The sequence below is a fragment of the Labrus bergylta genome, chromosome 19 (assembly GCF_963930695.1).
Source record: "Labrus bergylta chromosome 19, fLabBer1.1, whole genome shotgun sequence".
In the NCBI taxonomy this organism is placed as follows: Eukaryota; Metazoa; Chordata; class Actinopteri; order Labriformes; family Labridae; genus Labrus; species Labrus bergylta.
In genome coordinates, this window is record NC_089213.1 from 8,058,324 (window position 1) to 8,081,634 (window position 23,311).

Below are 23,311 nucleotides of genomic sequence, written 5' to 3' on the forward strand. Positions count from 1 at the left end.
CGTTGTTATGAAGCTTTAATCACAGGTAATCTGCTGAATACTGTAGCTTTAACCCCACCCAGGCCCTTGAATTGTTTCCATCACAGAAAAGTTGTATCAGTCACTCAAAAACACTTTCTTATTCTATACACACTGGGTTAGTTATATTTCAAGCCAAGGCGTATCGATAAAGCATCGATACGTTGAGCGATTCAAAATGTTTCACAGAGTTACTCAGAAGCTCTCGAGGAAGAGCATGTTGGCTGGAAACGTCACTTGTTAATAAATCCTTCAAACGGGAGCTTCTTGGTGTGCGGATCTTGTTTTGCTTCTCTTTACCTGTTTGTGTTTTTTTTTTTTTTTTTTTTGATCTAGCAGCCTCTGAGAGATGTGCGTGCTAGAGTAACTATAACATGAATAACATTAACATATGACATTGAGCGAACACAAGACTTTAAAATATAAAATGTAGGGCTTAAAATGAATAAATAAAAATAACATTGAGCGAAAATAAGACATTAAAATACAAAGAATATTCACTCTGTGTGTCTACCACAGTATATTTATTATCTGACTATTTCGCTAAGCTTAAGAATTGCCTTCTGACTTTTATATGTATTAATCACATAAATCAGTCGACATTAACCCTGTGTTTGGCAGCTTAAAGGTGCTCATTTCTGGAGATGCACCAATGCACTTTTTTTCAGTTCCGATCTGATTCCCATACAGGTCTACCGATACGATACTGATTCTGATGTTTATATTTTTTTGCCATGATTAATAGTGTTATTGTTGTTGTTGGTATTATGTGTAAGGCTACGCACACCTGTAGTAAACACGGCATTCACAAACAAACAGGAAGCGGTTGAGTTGAAGTTTTGATCACATATAAGGAGCTGCTCCATCTCGTCTGAACGTCGTCATGGAGACCATTTGTGGGCACTTCTCACTGTGTATACTCTCAGTCTATACGTCTTCAAAGCGAGACGACTGTGCGAGCTGAAAATGTTTAAAGTGCCCAACAATCTTTCTTGATCTGTGACGTGGCTCTGCGCCGTCAGTCTGCTAAGTAAAATGTGTCAATGTCTGACCAGATACCGATATAAGATCAGATCTGTCCCATCTCTATTTAATTCATTCCCTGAACCGACTAAGCTGTGGGACAATGCAATATCGGAGACTGAATTTTGTTTGAGAAATTATTTGTTTTTTTCTTTTCAAGCTCAAGGAAGTATTTAACTTGCCAACACATTTCTGAAGTTTGAAATACAAGTGAGGAGGTTTGAAGCTCGCTGTAGTATAAACACATTATGATCCACTCCTACCTGCAGCGTTAACTCCTACAGCCAGTCGTTTGCTTCTCTTAGATACCTGTCAAAAAGCCACAGAGAGGACTGTGTGGTGCTGGGCCCTGATAATCTGCTGTCAACAGCGCTGTTCAGCACGCTCTTTTCCTCCAAGGCCGTGGCGTTTTAAAAAAAAAAAAAAGAGTTATGTGCGTATTAATGATAGAAACAACTCTGCCAAACAGGAGGCTGCGAATGGCAGAGGTGACGGCGGCAAGATGGAAGGAGCCAAGAAGGACAAGGCCGGCTCCAAGATGTCCGTGGAGCGGGTGTACCAGAAGAAGACCCAGCTCGAGCACATTCTTCTACGTCCGGACACGTACATCGGCAGCGTGGAGCCCCTCACCCAGGTGAGTCCACAGCACGCTGTAAAGGAGTCGTATAAAGATGGGCAGTAATGTCAACGTGTGATACCTGACCAACAACAACAAAAAAAATAGAGCTACTACATGTTTGAGGAGGGTATTAGTTTTTAAAAGGATAACTGGAGGGAAATGTTTTTAAGCTCAAACTTAATTTTACACGACTGAAGGAAGCCGTGATTCAAACATGTAAATTTCCCTTTTAATTAAGTATTGTTTTTTATAAATTGAGAAATCATGATAAAACTGGATATTTATAAGTAAAGCTGATTGTACAGCTACACATTTTTGAGTGACAAACTAAGATCACGTCCACAAGAAGGTCTTCAAATTGTTTGACACTTCAGTACTTTAATTATCATTATTTTTAAAATGATACAATATCTGTTATTTTAATTATTATGAATAGTATCCGCTGCTCCCATCTCATCTCTGTAACGCCTCTGTTATTACCTTTTGAAGACGGTACAGGGGGGGGGATCACTTCATTCCCTCATTACACCTCCGTGACGTTCAGATTGAAGGCAAGACATCACTGAGACGTAAATATCAGCTTGAAATGGCCATCTGAATAGGACTATTGTTTAGCCTTTTCAGCTTTTTTCCCCGATTTCAGTTCTTGGGATCACGGTTAGATTCAGAATCTATATTCAATTTCCAAACGATTCTTGATTCATGGATTCTAACATCTATTTTTGAGTTAGTACATACTTCAGGATCTACTCGTCATCTGTGGGACTGGCTGAATTTCTTGAAATCTAAGTAGTGAATCTATTTAAAATCTCAGAAGATCTTGATTTTTACATAAATCGATTCCCCCCCCCCTCCCCTAGTGTATTGGTAATGATTTCAGTTATAAAACACAGAAATCGGCCTTTAAAGGTGTGCATTCTTTACTGCTTATAAAATGAAACGTGACCATGTTCCTCAATTGCTTATCTTTTATTTTACATGTTGACTGTGTTTTCCACTTTGGACTTCATCATTTGTGTATTTTCTTCACAGCAAATGTGGGTTTTTGATGAAGACATCGGGATGAACCAGAGGGAGATCACCTACGTCCCTGGACTCTACAAAATCTTTGATGAAATTCTCGGTGAGTAAGAAAAGGTGCTGTTCTCTTTCTGCAGAGTTTAGCATAACTGTTTATTTTTTATTTGAGATTTTGTCTCTTCTGTAAGTGGGATATTGACGGCTTATTATCTGTGTATAAATGTCATTCACTGAATCACAAGCCTGCTGTTGGGACGGTTCAGCAGCATGGATCTAGGACTATGTGGAGCTGTTTGTTAGCTTGTCTTTTTGTGCTCCGTTTGCGGCATGAATGTAGACATTTTGTAGGAAACAGAGAAATAACGTAAGTGTTGTTGACAAATCGAATCATGAGTGAATAAAACCGGCCTCACTTGTGAAAATTATTTAGTATGAATAGAAATCTAGAAGGGTGGAAATGTTGTAATGCACGCCTCACTCATTCAAAACTGTGTTGAATGTGCATCTTAAAGGTCAAATATGAGACTTGTGTAGGTTATTTTACAAATTTGGAACAAGGAGTCAATAGTTGCAGTTCAAAACCTTATCTGATACGACTGACAAAATTCTGTCGCAGGTACAGCCCTATGATCCCTGGTTAAGTGCATGTATGCTCGGGCAGCGTTCTTCAGTTCATAAAGGTTAATGTTTGTGTAGGTTCAGAGGTCATCCAGGTCATGGGTAAATCCAAAGCTTGATCCAAAGGCAACTGGACTAGTTGAAGATGTCTCACCTCTCCTCCTCCGAAGAGCTTTTTCAATTTTTAACTATCTGGTGGACAAAGCTAGAAATTTAAGACTCTGGATTATTGGTAATAATCAAGGATGACTCCCGTCAGAGTCGTTGACCCAGTTCCGCCTAGAGTCATCAGGGTCGTTGGAGTCACATGTTCCAAGGTGGGAATGGGGCTTCAGTTGTTTTGGGAGAGATTTCAAAACCGCATTGTAGGTCGGTGAAAGATGGTGTCTCAGACCACCGCCTCGGTTAAGATATGTTTTTTCTACTTTAACACAGATGGCTTATTTAACATCCCTTTCAAACCAACGGCCTTCCTTGGCCAGGATGTGGCCAGGATTCCTTTGTCATCGTTTGTGTATCAGATGTTAGTGGACTGCAGAATCCTGTCCTGAAGTGCTGGATCTCCAATGCTGTGCCATGCGTTTGTGTAGCCACAAAGGTTAATGCAGTAGTTTAACAGTCTTATCTGTTGGTTTCAATGAGTCAGTAAAATGTGGGAGTAATGCTCCGAGCGGCTGATACCTCTGATAGAGAAGTGCTCCAGTGTCATCCGGTATGAGAGTGTTGATGATTTCTTTTCATCTCAGCCTGTTTGATTACAAAGGTGTTAGATTAATGACACAGTTTCATTGTGTGGCTCTTAATTCTGTGTTTGTATAATTAGGGAACAGGTCAGGAGGAGTACGCACTCAGGAAAGATTCACTCTCAGCTAATTTAATGTGAATGACAAACATTTTACAGAAATCAGATCGGTTGACTTTGTGACCTCCTGTTTTCAGCATGTGGACACTTTTATATATTGGTTAACATTTTCAGTCTTCCTGCACTGTCGTTATACTACTTAACTGACAGTGCAGGTGATTAAAGTCCAAAGTGCAGCTCTGTGTGCCTTTTGAATTGCCCCCTGGTGACAAATAAAGTTTTTTTTAATTTGAATTTGAATGTTGATGACTCTCCGGGATCTCATAACCTGTCATCCATCTTAATGTTAAACTTATATTCTCCTCAACCCTTACTTATTTTTACATGATAAAACGATGGTAACATTTTAGTGATGGTTATTTTTTAGTATTTAGTATATTCTATAATACTGAAATACAGGATTTTCTCAAATTTGTGTCACCCAATAAGTTTTACATTTTGGAAAGTTGGCTCATTACAACAGGCTCTAACGTTTTAATCATCACCCAAATCCCAATCTCCTCATGCATGGAGTTTCCTCTGTGGCTCCTGCCCTTGTTTAGGCAAGTGGGGTTTGAAAACACGCTTCCCGGCGTACGTTATTGATATGTTTTGAGTCTCACAGAGTTCTTGCTGACTCATGTTGGTTGTGCCATTTGTTCAGGTCATTAGTTTCTTGCAATATCTGCACTAGCTTAAGTGACATCGAACTTATCTTTAATAAAGGGTCTCTCTGCTTCTCGTCGTTCCGGTGCGATGAGGTGAAGTCTTTGTAGCACAGAACATTTTTCTTGTCTATTTTTCTATATCCTAAAGTTTGTTTTCCAGCATCATGTTTCTTGATTAAATGTTTATTTCCCTCTCTCGACAGTCAATGCAGCGGACAACAAACAAAGAGACAAGAACATGACCGGCATAAAGATCACCATTGATCCGTAAGTACGGTGTTTCAGAGTATGAAGGAGAGTGTATCATTAGTGACCAAAAGTCGATTTTGTCTCTTTTTGCCTTTCTAAGAAAACATTAAATACTTAAAGCTCATTAGAACCTACTAGCAGCTGGACGCAAAAAGATTTGTGTCTTAATGGGAGTCTTTCTTTCTTTATTGGTAATTTACGATGTCTTAAAGCCCTGGCTGTGTTCAGGTGGCTGTGTATATAACCAGGCGTTGTGAATACCTGCAGTAGATGGAGGATATATGAGACATGAATCCAAGCAGAACAGGAGCATAATGAGCCTGTGCTGAAATGCACTGAGCTCCTCTTTATATGCAGCACACCTCCGGCCTGCCAACCGCATTCACATCAGACTGCTTAAACAGTAGCGTGTCCTTCAGCCGAGCTGCTGCTGTCTCTGCAGTAACGACCGCTGCTGTATAAATGACACCATTAGCTCTGCTGCTCTCAGGTCTCTGCTGCCTAATGTGGCTTTATAAAGATGTTAATGCCTCTCTCCACAGCTCCCTCAGCCTGTTGGTGGGTGAGCTCATTAAACACTGGTGTCAGTATTTTCCGCCACCACAACACCAGATGCATGATATCATATCAGAGGTGGGGGGTACTGACTGATGACAGAGATTTTTATATCTCTCTGCTGGCGGCAGCCTTGGCTTGAGGCATACGCTTGGTTTTCTGCCCCCCTGCAGGTGATGTCTTAAAAAATAAAATAAACACCAACTTGGACTCGAGGATGATCAGATTTATAGTTAGGCCAAAGGAGTTATCTTTTAAAAATGTTAATAATGCAAGAATTTATGCTCTTATTATGACATGACTTTAATTGCTACAGATCTTAAAGGAAAATAGATTCAGTGGCCGAACTACTACATCGTTATAACCTGGAAAAAAACTATTTCTGGGCCAGTATTTCTGTCCAGTCCTTTCAGGTCAACAGAGATTGTTACACATGTACTGTTTCAATCAAAACAATGAGGAGAAGTCCTTCACAATCGCCTTGTGCTGATATATTTATTGAATCACCACACCATGTTTCAGACTAAACGGCCTTCATCAGGTGTAAAGGCAGCATCAAGACATCCCCCCTGTTAGACTGACTCAGTCAACCAATCAGAGGATGACTGAGAATGATGATCATCTGAAGCTGCTAGATGCATCATCAGCCAGAGGAGAGTTTAATAAATCATAATGAGTCACAAAAGAAAGATTAAACTTTCATATTTTACCCAACTTAGTTCAGTACTAGTACTTGGAATGATCAATGATGACGTTTCCTTTTTAGACTTTGATGGGTAAAATGTGAATATTTAACTTTTTCAATGACTGTATCAGCAGAAAGTGAGATGGTGTGCAGGAGTTTTCCCTCATCGTCTTTACACCCTCCTCCGATAAACCTGTCACTCATTGAGGTGTGCAGAGACCCTTTTTTTTTCAATTAAAAGAATCAACAAAAACTCCAAGACGAAGTCAAACCTTTTAGATTTGTCTTTGTCCCAAGAAACATCTCTGTTAGCACCCTTTACAGTGAAATCCCCCACTTTACAGATTGGTTTATTTCTAATTTTCATGACCAGATCCTTTTCAATAAGTTCTTAAAACTCATCCGTGTCCTTTCTCTGCCTCCACCAGTGACTCCAATACCATTACTATCTGGAACAACGGCAAAGGAATTCCTGTGGTGGAGCACAAGGACGAGAAGATGTACGTCCCAGCTCTCATTTTCGGTCACCTGCTGACCTCCAGCAACTACGACGACGATCAGAAGAAAGTCACAGGTCAGAGGAGCCTTCTTAACATCAGCTGTTCTCAACGTGGAATTGTAGCTTTTGTTAGTTTATAAATTATTTTACAGCCTGTGTGCTAAAGCAATCCCGTGGAGAAAGTCCAAAACTTTTTGTTCTTACAGTCTGCGTATGAAAGTATGAATTAGGCCCATATTTTAAAACCTTCTGTAATACTTCTGAATTTTTTTTCTGGTGTGACTTTTGTTATCGTGACTGACTCTGTGTTTTGGTTCCAGGTGGAAGGAATGGGTACGGTGCTAAACTCTGCAACATATTCAGTACCAAGTTCACAGTGGAAACTGCCTGCAAGGAATACAGACACAGCTTCAAACAGGTAAGGATGTCTCTTTTGAAAAAGGTTAATTCATAGCTTCCGTAAAAAGTGTATAAGATGCACTGCTGCGTCTTATAGAAAATGCTGACACACGCTTCAAATTAAGACCAAACAGTTGAAGCAAACTGTACCATACAGAGCATGGCTATAATGATCAAGTAACAATGTATATTTCCTGCTTTGTACTGTGTATGTGTGTAATGTAGCAGACTTTTAGGCGTTAATTTTAGTACAGCTTCCTTGATTTTGTTATTGAATGTTTGTTACACGATTGTAGGTCTTAAACCGACATGACAACAAACATCTTAAAAAATGCTAATCTGCTCTTTGGCAACTTCAATTCAGTTATCTTTTACTTCAAGATGGTTGTCTTGTTTTTCAGACAGTGACAACTTGATCTGATTGTAGCCAGTTTTACCTTTTTACAACAGCTGTTTGTTAAATGAAGTAATTGCTGTTTTTTAGGTGTTGACATGTGCTCATGCCTAAGGTAAGGTTGTGTATGTTATCCCCTTTCTTGGTTGCACCTCCGAGGTTGTATGGGCACAATTGTTACAGTAAGAGGTCACGGTTAATAAAGTACAAACGTATGCACAGAAGACTTTGTGGCATTTTCTTTGTCTGTTAGAAAGTAGAACAAAAGCAGAAGTGGATATGACATATTTTCTTGTTTGCCGTCCTCAGACGTGGCAGAACAACATGAGCAAGACCGCTGAGCCGAAGATCAAGTTCTTCGACGGGGAGGATTTCACCTGCGTGACGTTCCAGCCTGACCTGTCCAAGTTCAAGATGGAGAAACTGGACAAAGATATTGTAGCGCTTCTTACCCGCAGAGCTTACGATGTAGCCGGCTCCTGCAAGGGGGTCAAAGTCACGTTCAACGGGAAAAAATTGCCTGTAAGTCCTCACTGTCAATCTCATTACACGTTCAAGCCTAACATTCTTAGAGTGCAGTGCAAAAGTGTAACGCGGGTGAATATTATTAATTGAATCTAATTTGTGTTTACCCTCTCTGCCCGTGAAGATTACCGGCTTCCGCAGCTATGTGGATCTGTATGTGAAGGACAAAGTGGACGAAACGGGTGTGAGCCTGAAGGTGGTGAACGAGACTGTAAACGATCGGTGGGAGGTCTGCCTCACCATGAGCGAGAAAGGATTCCAGCAAACCAGCTTTGTGAACAGCATTGCCACAACCAAGGTATCCTTATAAAAAGCAGTTGAAGAACATATTGCTTTTAATGTGTGACTTTCAGGGTCATTCACGGGTGGATAAAATAATTCCCCCGAAAAGTTTGCTAAAATAGCCCACATTTTTGGGGCGCTGGTCGTCTAGTGTCGGATTTAAGGGCCTCGCATACAGAGGCTGCAGTCCTTCAAGGGGACGGCACAGGTTTGAATCTGACCTGCATGTTGTTCCCAGCTCTCTGACTCTATCCACTGTCCTGTCTCTTCAATAAAGGCATAAAAAGAATTTTGAACGAGCTTGAGTAGCAGGACTATGTACAGCAGTTTTTTGATTGGAGGTGTTGCTCTCCCTCTGATCTGAGTGGGTGTCAAACACCACTTGCACGTGTAGGAGGTGTGACGAGCAAGGGGAGACTGTACATTAGTGCATCGGTCACAATTGGCAATCTTATACAGATGTAAGGATAGAAAATGCTAAAATGGTCGGCAAATATTCTCCATGTGTGGGAAAGCAATATTTAAAAGGCTATTACTCATTTTTTTATTATTTGTTTATTCCTCGCCTGACAATTTGAAAGTTGATATCAATCTGCTGGACAACTACCCGCGATACCGTTTATAATCCGATAGAAACGGGCACATGTAACCCTGATACGACGTCTATGTGAGACCTGTTTGTATTTATTAAACGTGCAGCTGTGCCAGGCTAGTTAAAAGTGTTGTGACAGTGTAAAATCTGTGCGAGTCTACTATCTTATTACTTCTAACCCAGAGGGTGTGTGTATTTTGTTTCAGGGTGGCCGACACGTTGATTATGTAGTGGACCAGATCGTTTCCAAACTTATTGAAGTGGTGAAGAAGAAGAACAAGGCTGGAGTGTCTGTCAAACCCTTCCAGGTACGATTACAAACGATTCTTATATGCAGCATTTCTAACTCCAGTTGGCCGCGGTGAAAACTGATCTGGGATCTGTCTCTCATTTGGGCCTCAGGTGAAGAACCACATCTGGGTGTTTGTGAACGCTCTGATCGAGAATCCCTCCTTCGACTCCCAGACCAAGGAGAACATGACCCTCCAGACCAAGAGCTTCGGGTCAAAGTGCCTTCTGTCGGACAAGTTTGTCAGGGCTGTAAGGATGCTTCACAGTTACTTTCATCTCCTCACTCCATTCCAGGCTCCGCTAGTAGTAGTGTTATAAAATAGCTGGGCATCAGTCATGAAAGCATTTGGTGTCTTTGTCCCCCACAGGCAACCAACTGCGGCATCGTCGAGAGTATCCTCAACTGGGTGAAGTTCAAAGCTCAGACGCAGCTGAATAAGAAGTGCTCGTCCGTGAAGTACAGCAAGATCAAAGGCATCCCCAAGCTAGACGACGCCAACGATGCTGGTGTGTTAACACTGTGATTATAGATGAATGTGTGGTAGAAAGTGTTACACTGGTTATCTCCCACAAAGCCTCTGAAATGTTGATGTGGAGTAAAGAGGGAGACAGTGACACATTGTGTGATTACTGAAAAGGTGATTCATACTGTTGGGGATTGAATCTGGAATATAGAGTATGTCATAGATTACATATACTACATCAAAACTTAATTATCCTCAACTGCAGAGTGAAGGCGGTCTCTTTATAGAGGACATATTATCCCTCTTCTCCACCTTTTCAGTCCCCTGTGGTCTAAATGAAACATCTGTGCTGTGCTTTGGTCAAAATATAACATGAATCAAGCACCAGAGGAGGTTTGTGACCCTGTATAAACCAGCTCTCTCAGAACGCTCCGTTTTGGTTTGTGTGTCTCTTTAAATGCAATAAGCCCCCCCCCCTGAGTTTTCCCGGTAGACATCACTCCTCTGTAGCGAGAATAAATATGGTGGACCTGCGCAAAAGTTTTTTTTTTTTTTTTTTTTACCAGAATCCCACTGTGACATCACAAGGAGAGCAAATTTGAAACAGAGCATTTTCTCTGTGTTGTAAGACTTATGCCGACCACAAACAAAGGACTGGATGGGTTTATTTCACATTTTGTGTGTCAGTAGACACTTAGGTTACCCAGATATATGTTTAAAAACACTGAAGAAGTTGATTTTTTTTTTTTGGTCCCCTTTAATGTTGAAACTGCTTCCTGAGTATTATGTTCACCTGTTGTAATCTATTGATGTATTTTTTTCATCTGTATTCATGTCCTAGGTGGCAAACACTCGTCTGAATGCACACTGATCCTCACTGAGGGAGACTCGGCCAAGTCTCTGGCCGTCTCTGGACTGGGAGTCATCGGGCGCGATCGCTACGGAGTGTTTCCACTGAGAGGAAAGATCCTAAATGTGCGAGAAGCAACACACAAACAGGTAGGAGACCGGATAACTGGGACATTTCTGCCACAGAAGTATACCTGGATGGGGGTGCGGGGAACTTGGTGGTTGGTGCGTTCGCTCAAGCGTGGAGGCTGTGGCCCTCCGGGTGGGCGGCAAGGGTTCGAATCCAGCCTGTGGCTCCTTTCCCGCATGTCGTTCCCCACTCTCTCTCTCTATCCCTGCTTTCCAGCTCTATCCAATGTGCTGTCTCTAAATGGAGAAACAACACTGAGTCCCTACACCAGAAGTTGCTCCAATTAAATTGAATTTAAGGGAAAAATCTCATGTAACGTTGCGGGCCCTCGCCCTTCATCATTAATGAACAAGTGAATGGACACACCTCCACATCTATACAACCTCTGAGGTCACCTGACAGGTCATGTGTTACAAAACCGGGAACACACATACACACTAAGTGTTTATGCATAGCTCCAGGTACCTGATTTTTTTTCAATAGCATAAATTGTATATTGTTCCCGGTTTTGACCTGTCAGGTGACCTCGGGGGTTATGTGGAGGTGTGTCCATTCTCCACTGCCGCTCCCACCCTCTGGAACTCACTCCCAAAAAACTTCAGAGACTCCCCCTCACTCACTTCTTTCAAGAAATCCCTAAAAACTCACCTCTTCAACATCGCCTACAACCACTAACAATCTCAACTCTCATCCTTCTTCTTTTATTTCTTCGTTGTAATGTTTCATCGTTTTGTTTTGTTGTTATTCCTTGTGTATTATTAACATTGTGTGTTATTCCTTTGAGTATTCAGAAAAGCGCTATAAAAGTCAAATTTATATTTATTATTATGACAAGAAGCTGTAATCTGTGACTGATTCTGATTCTAAATTAGTTTTCACAATATTACTTCATTATTTTCTGCTAACATTTGACTTGACTTTTTTCCCCTCTCTCAATAGATCATGGAAAACGCCGAAATCAACAACATCATCAAAATCGTGGGCCTTCAGTACAAGAAGAGCTACGAAGACCCAGAGTCCCTGAGGAGCCTGCGTTACGGCAAGATCATGATCATGACCGATCAGGTGACCTTTCTCGCGGACACTCGCACAGCTTCACGCTCACAGTAAAAACAGCAGTTCTAACATTCTTCACTTATCCCCAGGATCAAGATGGCTCCCATATCAAAGGTCTGCTCATCAACTTCTTCCACCACAACTGGCCGTCCCTGCTGAAGCACACATTCCTGGAGGAGTTCATCACACCTATCGTCAAAGTAAGAAAGAGACTCTCGATTTTACAGTTACTGCTCATAATGAAGCTGCACCTGTATTAAGCTGATCTGTAATATGCAAATAGACATGATTGTCGGATATGAACATGAGGAACCTCAAAACTGAGGACGAGAGGAAGTCAAAAAGTGACAAAGATGATGTGTTTCATTTTATTCCTCAGAGCTGACCTGCAGGAAAGTAACTGAGCGTCATTACCACATCGACAAAGTCACATTTTAATTTCTTTCTTTTTACCATAAACCCCAAATTTACTTTCATACCTCGTATTTTTGAGTCGTATGATGTCAAGTCTGAGAACTTTTTACACGTTGTTCCAACCTGAGGGGACATGCGAGTGGATTTTCCGATTCGGAGCATCAGATATTTTGCATGCCATTTTTTGAGAGTAGGATAAAAGTTGTTGGGTTTAATTTAAAAGTACAAAGGCGTAATGACGGAGTATATCTCGATGTAGCAGGTGCTAAAAACTCACCACAAACAACAATGGAGACCCAGCTCTGTCATGAATACCTTCTGTACGACCTTAATGATGATGATGACAATGGTTGTTTGATAACAATGATTTTAAGATTGTTCCTATATTGATTAGAGCTCTCAAGAACAGCCGTCGATGTTGTGCTCCGCCTCTGTGTACTTCCTGTCAGCACCTGTTTGTCCAATCAGACTCAAAGCTGATCATTTGCACTTACTGACATTGTTTCCTCTTTTCCAGATCCTTTCTTGTGTTGTACTTCCTCTCTGATGCACGTGCTGCTAAATGAATTGTAGAATTGTAAAACATATCCATATGATTGTTTTCTCTAGGTTAACAAGAACAAGCAGGAGATGGCCTTCTACAGCATCCCAGAGTTCGATGAGTGGAAGAAACAGACAGAGAATTATAAAACATGGCATATAAAGTACTACAAAGGTTTGCTCCTCAAGTTTTTACATATACAAATTCAAACTGTCCAAATGAAAACCTCGGAGTGTTGTTTCTGAGTACGTATTTGATTATGGATGCTAAATCTTTGCTCCAGGTTTGGGTACAAGTACAAGCAAAGAGGCAAAGGAATACTTTGCTGACATGGAGAAGCATCGCATCACATTCCGATACGGCGGAGCAGAGGACGACGCCGCCATCACTCTGGTGAGTAATGAGTAGTGAGAAATACTTTCCAGTGTAATGCTGTTTAACAATTCAATGCAGCGTCCTAATGCTGACCTCAGGCTGGAAGAAAATCAGAATTTCTCCCACAAGAGAGAAACTGGCGCAAGAACTCAAGCTCATTTCTCATGATTTTTCTTCAAACGCTGGACATTTGTCTACCTAGGCCGAGATATGTCTAAATTCAGTAGCTCCTTTCTGACCTTTGTAACCCTTGAAAAGTTAGATCTGTGGCACAGTTATTCTCTTGCATTTCTTAAAAATGTACAGGGGCTAATCATAGAGCGTTTAACACATGGTCATAGTTTCAGTGACGTCACCCATTGGTTTCTGAAGCGATGTTTTGAAGCCCAACGATGGCAGACCCAACTTTCTATTAATCAAGACGTTAAGCTAAAGCTGGCTTTAAGCCTCTAGCAAACGGCTACAACACGCCCACCTGTCAATCAACCAGGCCACGCCCCTAATCATGCAAATGATACGTTAATTCTTAGGGGTAAGGTAAACAGGTAAAATCACCCTGTACAGTTTTTACTAATAAAGAAATAATTTCTTTTTTCCCATTTGAAACATGTTTCTTTCTGCTGTAATAATGGGACCTACTGAGGTGGGAGGGGTTCATTTGCAACTAGTGGACTCTCGAGGAATCACATTTTTTTGTCACTTTTGCGTTGGCTTCAAATTTTACATGTTATTGTCTTCACAAAAAAAAACACACTAAATATGCAGTAAGTGTTGCTGAGCTCTTAGGTGTGTGTTTTTCTTTGCTTCAGGCCTTCAGTAAGAAAAAGACGGACGACAGGAAGGAGTGGCTGACCAACTTCATGGAGGACAGACGCCAGAGGAGGATGCACGGCCTGCCAGAGGTTTGTGGCTTTTCTCAAAGTTTTGCGAGGCAGCGACGAAGGAAAGAGAGTCTAGATGTGTTTATGTGCTGCTCTGTTTGTGGTAGTTCTGTGGTTCCAGCTTTACAGACTCTGTGATGAAGTGGAGCTGGATAAGCTTTAAGTGGTTTTCTTAGTGTGTTGTTAAAGATTTACCTAAATGACAAATTGTTGTATATTCTATACCAGTTTGTTGATCTTTTAGGAGGATTATTCCTTTCCTGAAACTCATCTTTAACCTCTCTGATGACACATTTTTAGCACTGATTAAAGTCTGTGCATCATTTTTTTTTTTTATTGTGTTTTTTTTCCAGCAATATCTGTACGGGACTCAGGCCAGGCATCTGTCCTACAACGACTTCATTAACAAAGAGCTGATTCTGTTCTCCAACTCTGACAACGAGCGATCCATCCCCTCCCTGGTTGACGGTTAGTATGAATTAAAATCCTCAATAAGATGTGCTGCTCCAAACTTAAATTATGTTTACCAGAATGCCAAGATTTTTCACATCTCACCTTCTCTTTGTGATTTTTTTTATGTATTTATTTGGTGTGTGTGTGTGTGTGTGTGTGTGTGTGTGTGTAATGATTTCTGGGTGTTATTCCTTACCTTAAGTCGAAGTGCAGAAGAATATTCAAAACCATGTGCTGTGTTTCTTCTGCAGGTTTGAAGCCGGGCCAGAGGAAGGTGATTTTCACCTGCATGAAGAGGAATGACAAGAGGGAAGTGAAGGTAGCACAGCTGGCCGGTTCAGTGGCAGAGATGTCTGCATACCATCACGGAGAGGTAAAGTTGGATCACTGACTTCAAAGATCGGTTGAGATTTCTATGCATCATCCACACTATAAATAAGCAGCAATTTCCCATTTGTCTTGCAGACAGCTCTCATGCAGACCATCGTGAACTTGGCTCAGAACTTTGTGGGCAGTAACAACGTGAACGTCCTGCAGCCTCTGGGTCAGTTTGGTACTCGCATCAACGGTGGCAAAGACGCTGCCAGCCCTCGTTACATCTTCACTATGCTCAGGTAAAACACCCATTAACAGAAACAGAAGTATTATATTAAGAGATATCATTTGATTACAAAAGTTTTATAATATTGGTCTCATTTCCCACAGTCCTCTCGCCAAGCTCTTGTTCCCCGCTGTGGATTCAAACCTGCTCAAGTTCCTGTTTGACGACAACCAGAAGGTGGAGCCCGAGTGGTACATTCCCATCATCCCAATGGTACTGGTGAACGGAGCCGAGGGCATCGGCACAGGATGGGCATGTAAGATCCCCAACTACGACACCCGAGAGATCGTCAACAACATCAACCGCCTGCTTAACAACCAGGACCCCCTGCCAATGGTAAACAGCTTGAGTGTTAAGAGCAGAGAGACCCCTGGCGGACAGAATTGACATACTGTGTTAAAACTTGTGTAAAATCACAGATTAGCTTTCCTGATTGGTTCCCTTCATGGCATGTTGCTTTGACTGAACATGCAGACAAATATATTTATATTTATATTAGATTTTTTTTCCTTTTTGGTAGAAATTTTGACTGTTCTCTGAGATCCATCTTGTGTGTATTTTGGTTTGAAACAGCTTCCCAGCTACAAAGGCTTCAAAGGGTTGCTCCATGAACTGGGTCAGAACCAGTTTCTGGTGAGTGGAGAGGTGTCAGTCATCGACAGGAACACCATCGAGATCACAGAGCTTCCTGTTCGGACATGGACACAGGTAAGACTCGGCCTATTTATTTGATTACAAAGTATCTAGTCAGTTATTTTCTCCTAATTGTCTTTCTATCATTGTAAATAATCCATGTTTCTTCCCTGTTTTTTTTTTTTCAGTCTTATAAAGAGTCTGTGCTGGAGCCCATGCTGCAGGGCACTGACAAAACACCAGCTCTAATCAACGATTATAAGGAGTACCACACCGACACCACAGTCAAGTTTGTGGTGCGCATGTCTGAAGAGAAGCTGGCGCAGTCCGAGGCAGCTGGACTCCACAAAGTCTTCAAGCTGCAGTCCAGCCTGACCTGCAACTCCATGGTAAACACTGATTTCATGGGTTTCTCTTACTAAAAAGCTGCAGGTCAAACTTAAACCTTCAAGGATATTAGCCTCTAGGCCACCAGTGCCCCAGGAGTTTACCTAATCTTCTTTAAAAGTTAGCCTGTGTTTCTATATTTTTTTTCTAATCTGAACCTGCCAAGTGTAACTCTGCAGCCACTGCAGCCCATTTTGCTGCTGCCTGCTTGAAGCGGTCAACTTGTTAAATCCTAAAACTTTTTTGAACCTGTTACTCATTTAGACTTTGAAATGTATAAAAATAAATTGGCCATGTTTTTAAATGAATTCCTGGTTAAGTTTTTTTTTTTTTTAGTTTGTGATTAACTGATTTTAAACCACGTGCTCCTCAGGTGCTGTTTGACCACATGGGTTGTCTGAAGAGGTACGATTCAGTCCAGGACATCCTCAAGGAATTCTTCGAGCTCCGTCTGCACTACTACAAACTGAGGAAGGACTGGTCGCTGGGCAGCCTGGGAGCCGAGGCCTCTAAACTGTCCAACCAGGCCCGCTTTGTACTGGAGAAGATCGAAGGGAAAATCTCAATCGGTAAAAACAAGGAAAATGTCAATTTAATGTGATTCATTTATTATGATTCTATTTGTAAACCGTATTTCTTTGTGCTTACAGAAAACAAATCCAAGCGTGAGCTGATCCGTATGCTGGTCACGAAGGGTTTCGAGTCTGATCCAGTTGCTGCCTGGTCCAAGTCTCAGGAGAAGGTACTGGCACAACGGCTTTGGAATACATCTGCACACACACATTTAAGCAACAATGACACAACCAGATGAAAACATTAGATAATGCTTTTCCCAAAGAAATGGTCTTAGTCATATTAATATCAAACACTAGGGGGTGCTGCTCTTACACATTACAGTGTTACAATTCACTTAGCAGACGCTTTTATCCAAAGCGACTTACATCATAGAGTAGATGTACATTAATACATTACACATTAATCATTGCAGTGTTTCCTGTTTATCTCTGACAGTCTCAGGAAGAAGATTTCCGCGACGCTGATGACAGCGACAGCTCGATTGACTCTGGATCCTCATCAGGACCCAACTTCAACTACATCCTCAACATGCCTCTGTGGTGCCTGACTAAAGAGAGGGTGGAGGAACTGCTCAAACAGAGGGACATAAAGGTATTATTGATCATACATTTTTATTTCTTTCAATCGCACTAATTACACCTTGATGAAGCAGGTAAGTTCGTGTTTTTATGAAAAGAGAACTGGACTATTCCGCTGTTTATCATGTAGTTTAAAAAAAAAAAGACATTTACGATTTAATTTCTGGGGATAGTCAGGGTAAAAAAGTCATAAGGTGAAACTTTTTTTTCACAGACATAAAGTGGCACTTCATAAAAACACAGTTTAAAGTAGTTCTATGCGATTTCTGTGTGTGTTAAAGGAGAGAAAATAAACTTTAAAGTTAAGAAATACTGGACCCCTTGAACACAGGGAAGTCACAACAACATGACAAAAAGAAGCAGACACAAAAGCAACCCAGGAGTTCTGAGGAGTGCATGTAGCCTTTAAGTGCTCACTGTTAGATAAAGGCTGTGATCAAACACAGTGAGAGTAATAAGCCTTTCTCTCCATGCAAAAGCTGTTATTCAGAAAAAAACACTGATTTTGTTTCTCACAGCAATCAGTCAATCTTTATATAGTGCCAAATCATAAAAAATGTTACCTCAAGACACTTCATAAAAAGCAGGTAAAGGACCTTACTCTTTGCTATATTACAAAGACCCAGCGTTAATCCATCATGTTGCCCTTAGCAACATTTATCAAAGTTACAGGGGAGAGGAAAAACGTCCGTTTAAGAGGCAGAAACCTCGAGCAGAACCAGACTCATGATTAACAGCCGTCTGCTGAATCTGCACTTGGCTTGATGAATGGGATAGAGGGAGATTCTGGAAGAAGGATAGAGACAAACAGGGGGTCCAATCAAAGACAATCAAGACTTTCAAAGAAGTACCGGTAATATTCTGTATATGACGTCGAGGAGCAGCTACTTTTAAACCAGGACATAATCTGTCACGTCAGGAATTTTTATTGAAGCGATTACATTTATTAATGATCACACTCAAACTCAGTGGAGTGTGATCCAGGACCAGAGTTCAAATACATTGTCTGAAGTTGTAAAGCCAACGTGTTGATTAACAAAGTGAATGTGTGTTTGTGTGCAGAGAGGAGAGCTTCAGGAGCTGCAAAGAAAAAGTCCAGAGGATCTGTGGAAGGAAGACTTGGCAGTGTTCGTCGAGGAGCTGGATGTAAGTTGTTTACTCTTTTTTTTTTCCTTCATGCACTGTGAAAGTTAATCAGCACTGAAGATGATGTAGAAAGTTCAGAACACCTGACAGGGTGGCTTTTGAAGCATGGGAGCAACAAATGTCATACTCACCGCTCCCTGCTGAGAAAGCTTTTTCATTCACCGAACAGTGTTCAATTACTTCTACTTTTTCTGTGCTTATTTACAAAAGAGTCAATTTTTATTCTTGTAAAAGTTCATCAACTTTCTGGTGGAGGTTGGTTTCAGTCTTATAAGTACTTCATCATTTTAACATAGAACTTCAAGCACATAAACATGTCCTAAACAAAACAGGTGTTTTATCTAACCCGTTAAATTGTTACAAATACTTAAGGGTTTAAAAATGTTAAAGTAAAGGCATGAGGCTGTAACCTGTAGTGGTATTAAAGTCTCCCTCTGAAATTAAATATTTATTTATTTAGGTACAGTATATACTGTCATCTGATGCAACAATTACTGCTTCAATGTTTCATAGCACAAGGTTTCAAGGTGCAAACAGGCGATGATCTCACTCTGCCTGAATAAAACTTTAACTTGCAATGTCTTCAGAAAAATGTTGAAATGATTGAACCAGATTCTTTAATGAAAACATATTTTTTGATCCAAAGAGATGCTGAGAGTACTAGCGCGTGTGACTGATCTGTGCTGTGAGCTATAAGTGTGAAGGTTATTTCAAGATTTTTAACTCTGTTTGTCCCTCCGCCTCTATTTCAGATCTTCGTATATTTATGGTCTTAAAAAATAGCTTCTTAACATTTGCCATGTTTTTTAGAAACTGGAGGCCCAGGAGCGAGAGGACCAGGTTATAGGAAAGGCCGTCAAACTGGTGAAAGGGAAGGTGGGCAAACCTAAAGCGAAGAAGCTGAACCTGGAGGAGACCCAGCCCTCACCGTTTGGTCGCAGGGTGGAGCCCCCGACTCAGGCGATCAAATCTGACGCAGCTAAGAAACTGTCAAGAAAGAAAAAGGTGAGAACTGTCCGTGTAATGTTTGTTGAAGAAGACAGACGCCAGAAAATCCAGGGTTATTAAAAGTTGTGTTTTTGTATCAGAGCGACGCTGCAGACGCTGCAGTGAAGTTAGAGTTCGATGATGATGTCATTGGTTTGGGCGCTGAAGGAGCACCGGCAGAAATCCCTGTGGTCAAGCCAAAAGCTGCACGTGTGAGGAAGGAGAAGAAAGAACCTGGTCAGTACTCAACTCAAACTAATATTCATTTCCTTTTTCACCTGGAAGTTTTAAAAGATTAAGCAGCTAGCATTTCTGTCCAAATGTAGTAAAGTAAGTAAAAGTAGACATTTTAAGAATGCTGTTTTTTTGTTTTTTTTTAAAGTCAATGCTACATTTACATTTTGGTATCAAGAGGTTTGAATTGCTCAAGCAGACAGCTTCAGCCTGCAGCCCTGACAGAGGCTTTAACCACCTAGTATGTTTGTAATATATCACATGTTGGCCTACACTACTGATATTTTTATTTCCGGAGCTTTATGTTGAAAAAGAAGCTCAGGGGGCTTGGCTTCAGGCATCCAGGCGAGAGCACACAGACGAGAGAGCGCCAGGATGCAGCCATACAGTCTTGGTTCTGAGCAGGGCTGAAATAGAAACGGGTGATAATATGTGATTACAAAAAAACATAAAACAAATGTTTCCACAACAGGACCCATGAAAGAGCACTTCACAAGACAGCACACAGACAAGCTCACAAACAGTTTTACATACAAAAAGGACTTTCTTTGTTATAATACTAATGACAGACCCGTGTAAAATACTTACACACTGTGATGTTGTCAGATCAGATACTCAAGTCGAAACAGGCAAATGCCACAGAATCCCCCTTTAAAAATCCGGAAAGGACAAAAAGTCAAATGTCTTCCAGTTGCAAACTTTTTGAGACAGAAGTTTGAAGGCAGTGTTGAAGATTTGATAGAATTGTTCCGTATCAGATGATAAATGATTTATCAGCACAGACGGATATTTGTCAACAATCACTGTCAAGAGATGACACAGCGTTCTCTCTGCGAGGAAAACTGTGCTGGACTGATTTGAAAGCAGTTTTATCCACGGGTCTCTTTGAAGCTTTGCAGCACTGTGAGAAAACTGTAATCCATTATTGAACAACCCTGAGCTCCTCCCGAGTTTAGTGAGAAAACCGACCGTCTACAGGAAAAAAAAAAAAAAAACAGTCTGGTAATCTTGTTTACTGTGTTGCAGGAACTCCCAGAGTCAGAAAACCTCCAGGACCCAAAGGTTCTTCTGCAAAGAAGGTGAAGAAGAGAAACCCCTGGTCTGAAGACGATTCCAAGTCAGACAGCGAGCTGGAGGAGGCTGATCCCGTCGTCATCCCCCGAGAGATCATCTCCAAGAGGCAATCGGGTAAAACAAAAACCCTTTAGAAACGTCTAAATTTTGTAGGGTAATGAGATCCTCCTGTCATAAAAGCCTCATTTAACAGAGAATACAAACAAGTATTGTGTGTACACGGGGTGAAGTGTAATCTAATGAACATGAAAACACATCAATCTCACCCTCACTTGAAATCGCTGCAGTTGTAGCCAACACGTCCTCCACACTATTTCCACCTTGTTTGATAAAAAGTAAAGTCTGCTTGTTTTTTTAAGCACACTGCATATTTTGATATTTATAGAGAAGGAAGTTATAGCACAATGAAGGCTAAACTTGGTCTCCCGCTTTGAGGAGCATATGTGAACGGCAAAGCCAGGAGAGTCTCCGGAGCAGTCCTCCTGAAATGATTAATTAATGATCTAAATATTTTGTGAAAATGGTTTTAGAAAATAAGGATTTAGTTAGAAAAGTTTTTTAGATAACTTTTGTGCAGGAGAAACATTAAGGAAGAGGTGTCTGCTAATAACCATTTAACAACTGGAGAGAGACAGGAACTGCTGGGAGGAGAGAGTGGGGGGACGACACGCAGCAAAGGGCTGAGGTCAGATTTGAACCCACGGTCACCATGATGAGGACTATAGCTTCTACACAGAGGGCGTGCAACATAACCACCAGGGTATCCGGCACCACCAAAAACGTTTCTTTTCTAATAAAGGTTGCCTCAGCGATCATGACTCCAATTTACATTTGGGTATGTAATTTAAAAAAAAGAAAACTCTTCCCCTTGAGGAGTGGGCCGGGATACATTCACTGACTGAAACTAATCAAGAGCTGAGCCCACAAAGAGTTTGAAGTTTTAATAAAGCACTCATTTGATATTATAATTCTCTTGTTGTATCTCGTTAAACTGTTACAACATCATTTATGTATCTTTCAGTCTCAGTTTCGACGCGTACAAATTCTTTGATTATGCAGCACGGCGAGCGCCAGGCAGCTGGTTACACATCGACTTGTAGCATTTCATTTCACTCCACTCGAAGCAGCCCGAGGCCAAAAATAACTTGTGAACTGTGTCTGCGCTTCCCCGGTCTGATTATTCTCTGTCCGCTTCAGGCGTCTGAGGGCGCAGGCTGATGCAACCCAGCCGCAACACTCATAATTATTGTACAAGAGAAATCCACAGCAATCTGAATAATGTGGTTTGACACAATCTGCTCCTCTCTGTCAGCTTCCAAACCCAAATACACGTTTGACTTCTCGGAGGAGGAGGCAGACGAAGAGGAGAACGGGGAGGACTATGTGCCTTCTTCTCCTGTGAGGTCTTTCAAAGACGACTTCACTTCCTCTGCGACGAAGGAGAGCTTCAACAACGACGACGACGACGATGATGAAGACTGCTTCTCTCCCTCCAAACAAAAGACCACGTAAGATTCAAACAGCAGGAGCTCATCTGAACCTGTTGAGATGCAATGTTTGTTTGTGTTAGATTAAAACTCAACTTACTGACATTCTGCAGCGTCTTTGTGCACCAAGTCTAACAAACTCACCATGATACCACCATGTCATCCTTTGTTGCATGCCTCGTCTCTGTCCCCGTCATTTCATGTCACCTTTCACCTGTTTGAAGTCAAATAAAGGCGAAAAAAACGCCCCGGAATAAAAAGAAAATGACGATGAACATAAGTTGTTTCTGCTTCTCTGAAGGTCCACACCTGTAGCTCAAAAGAAAGAGACAACCAGCTTCTTCTCGACCAAGTCGACCTTCTCTGAAAAGAGCAATGACAGCGGTGAGTACAGATCAGTGTTGGTGGTCATCACACCCGTCCATGGTTTCTAACCTGTAGTGTAGAGTTTGGTGATGTCATCATCTTGTCTGCGTAATGATTTAAATTCTTAAACTGGAGAAGTTTTCTGTCATTTTCAGGGCGACACTGAACTACATTTGTTGTTTTTACCAGAAAATTGTGGAATACAAGTTACTTCTGTACGGCTGTCCAGTCCTAAACCGATATATATTAACCTTAATATTATATAGGGTCGTCACGATTCCAAAATGTACACTTTGGATTCTACTTGTGTTGTATCAAACACTACTGATACCTGCTTTGATACCATGGCAACAAAGATAAAAGCCTTAGGCACTTACTTTTGGGTGATTTCTTGTTTTTCCTGCAAACTCTCATTGCACAAACGTCGCAAATAACAGTGTCACATCCTCTGCTCTCTTTGTCTTCATAAGAGACATAAACGTGCAATAAAACCAAGTCCAAGATAACCGTAGTCATGACGACCGGGCGAAACCGACGTGAGGAAGAGAATATGTTTACCGACAAGCTAATGTATCCAAGTTTAATTTACATGACGTTTTTATCGCAGCAGCACATACAGCAACAGTACGGCAGCTTTCAGCAGCAGCTCACGCTTCCTTATGCAGCGGTTTTTGACGTAACATCGCGTGTTTCCATGGCAACCATAAACATTTGTATCTGTCATGGAGACCGCCAAAACAACACAACTTTACAACTATAAAATTACGGATTTCTCTGGCTTTGATAACTGTTAGAATTATT

The 23,311-nt window shown here is 41.3% G+C and overlaps 1 protein-coding gene across 1 annotated transcript in view; it reads left to right on the plus strand.

Moving 5' to 3' along the window:
• Positions 1-23,311, plus strand: part of top2b (DNA topoisomerase II beta) — a 29,286-nt gene that overhangs the window by 1,688 nt on the left and 4,287 nt on the right. The window contains exons 2-32 of the mRNA XM_020638642.3: positions 1,511-1,675; positions 2,693-2,783; positions 5,011-5,074; positions 6,725-6,870; positions 7,116-7,213; positions 7,898-8,110; positions 8,238-8,411; positions 9,194-9,295; positions 9,390-9,527; positions 9,647-9,785; positions 10,584-10,741; positions 11,661-11,786; positions 11,867-11,977; positions 12,801-12,906; positions 13,016-13,125; positions 13,917-14,009; positions 14,342-14,456; positions 14,693-14,814; positions 14,907-15,055; positions 15,147-15,378; positions 15,616-15,750; positions 15,864-16,064; positions 16,436-16,631; positions 16,713-16,804; positions 17,074-17,229; positions 18,279-18,362; positions 19,173-19,367; positions 19,451-19,586; positions 20,610-20,771; positions 21,970-22,165; positions 22,446-22,528. Of these exons, the coding sequence (XP_020494298.2) occupies positions 1,511-1,675; positions 2,693-2,783; positions 5,011-5,074; positions 6,725-6,870; positions 7,116-7,213; positions 7,898-8,110; positions 8,238-8,411; positions 9,194-9,295; positions 9,390-9,527; positions 9,647-9,785; positions 10,584-10,741; positions 11,661-11,786; positions 11,867-11,977; positions 12,801-12,906; positions 13,016-13,125; positions 13,917-14,009; positions 14,342-14,456; positions 14,693-14,814; positions 14,907-15,055; positions 15,147-15,378; positions 15,616-15,750; positions 15,864-16,064; positions 16,436-16,631; positions 16,713-16,804; positions 17,074-17,229; positions 18,279-18,362; positions 19,173-19,367; positions 19,451-19,586; positions 20,610-20,771; positions 21,970-22,165; positions 22,446-22,528 (4,288 nt within the window). The remainder of the gene's footprint in view (positions 1-1,510; positions 1,676-2,692; positions 2,784-5,010; positions 5,075-6,724; positions 6,871-7,115; positions 7,214-7,897; positions 8,111-8,237; positions 8,412-9,193; positions 9,296-9,389; positions 9,528-9,646; positions 9,786-10,583; positions 10,742-11,660; positions 11,787-11,866; positions 11,978-12,800; positions 12,907-13,015; positions 13,126-13,916; positions 14,010-14,341; positions 14,457-14,692; positions 14,815-14,906; positions 15,056-15,146; positions 15,379-15,615; positions 15,751-15,863; positions 16,065-16,435; positions 16,632-16,712; positions 16,805-17,073; positions 17,230-18,278; positions 18,363-19,172; positions 19,368-19,450; positions 19,587-20,609; positions 20,772-21,969; positions 22,166-22,445; positions 22,529-23,311) is intronic.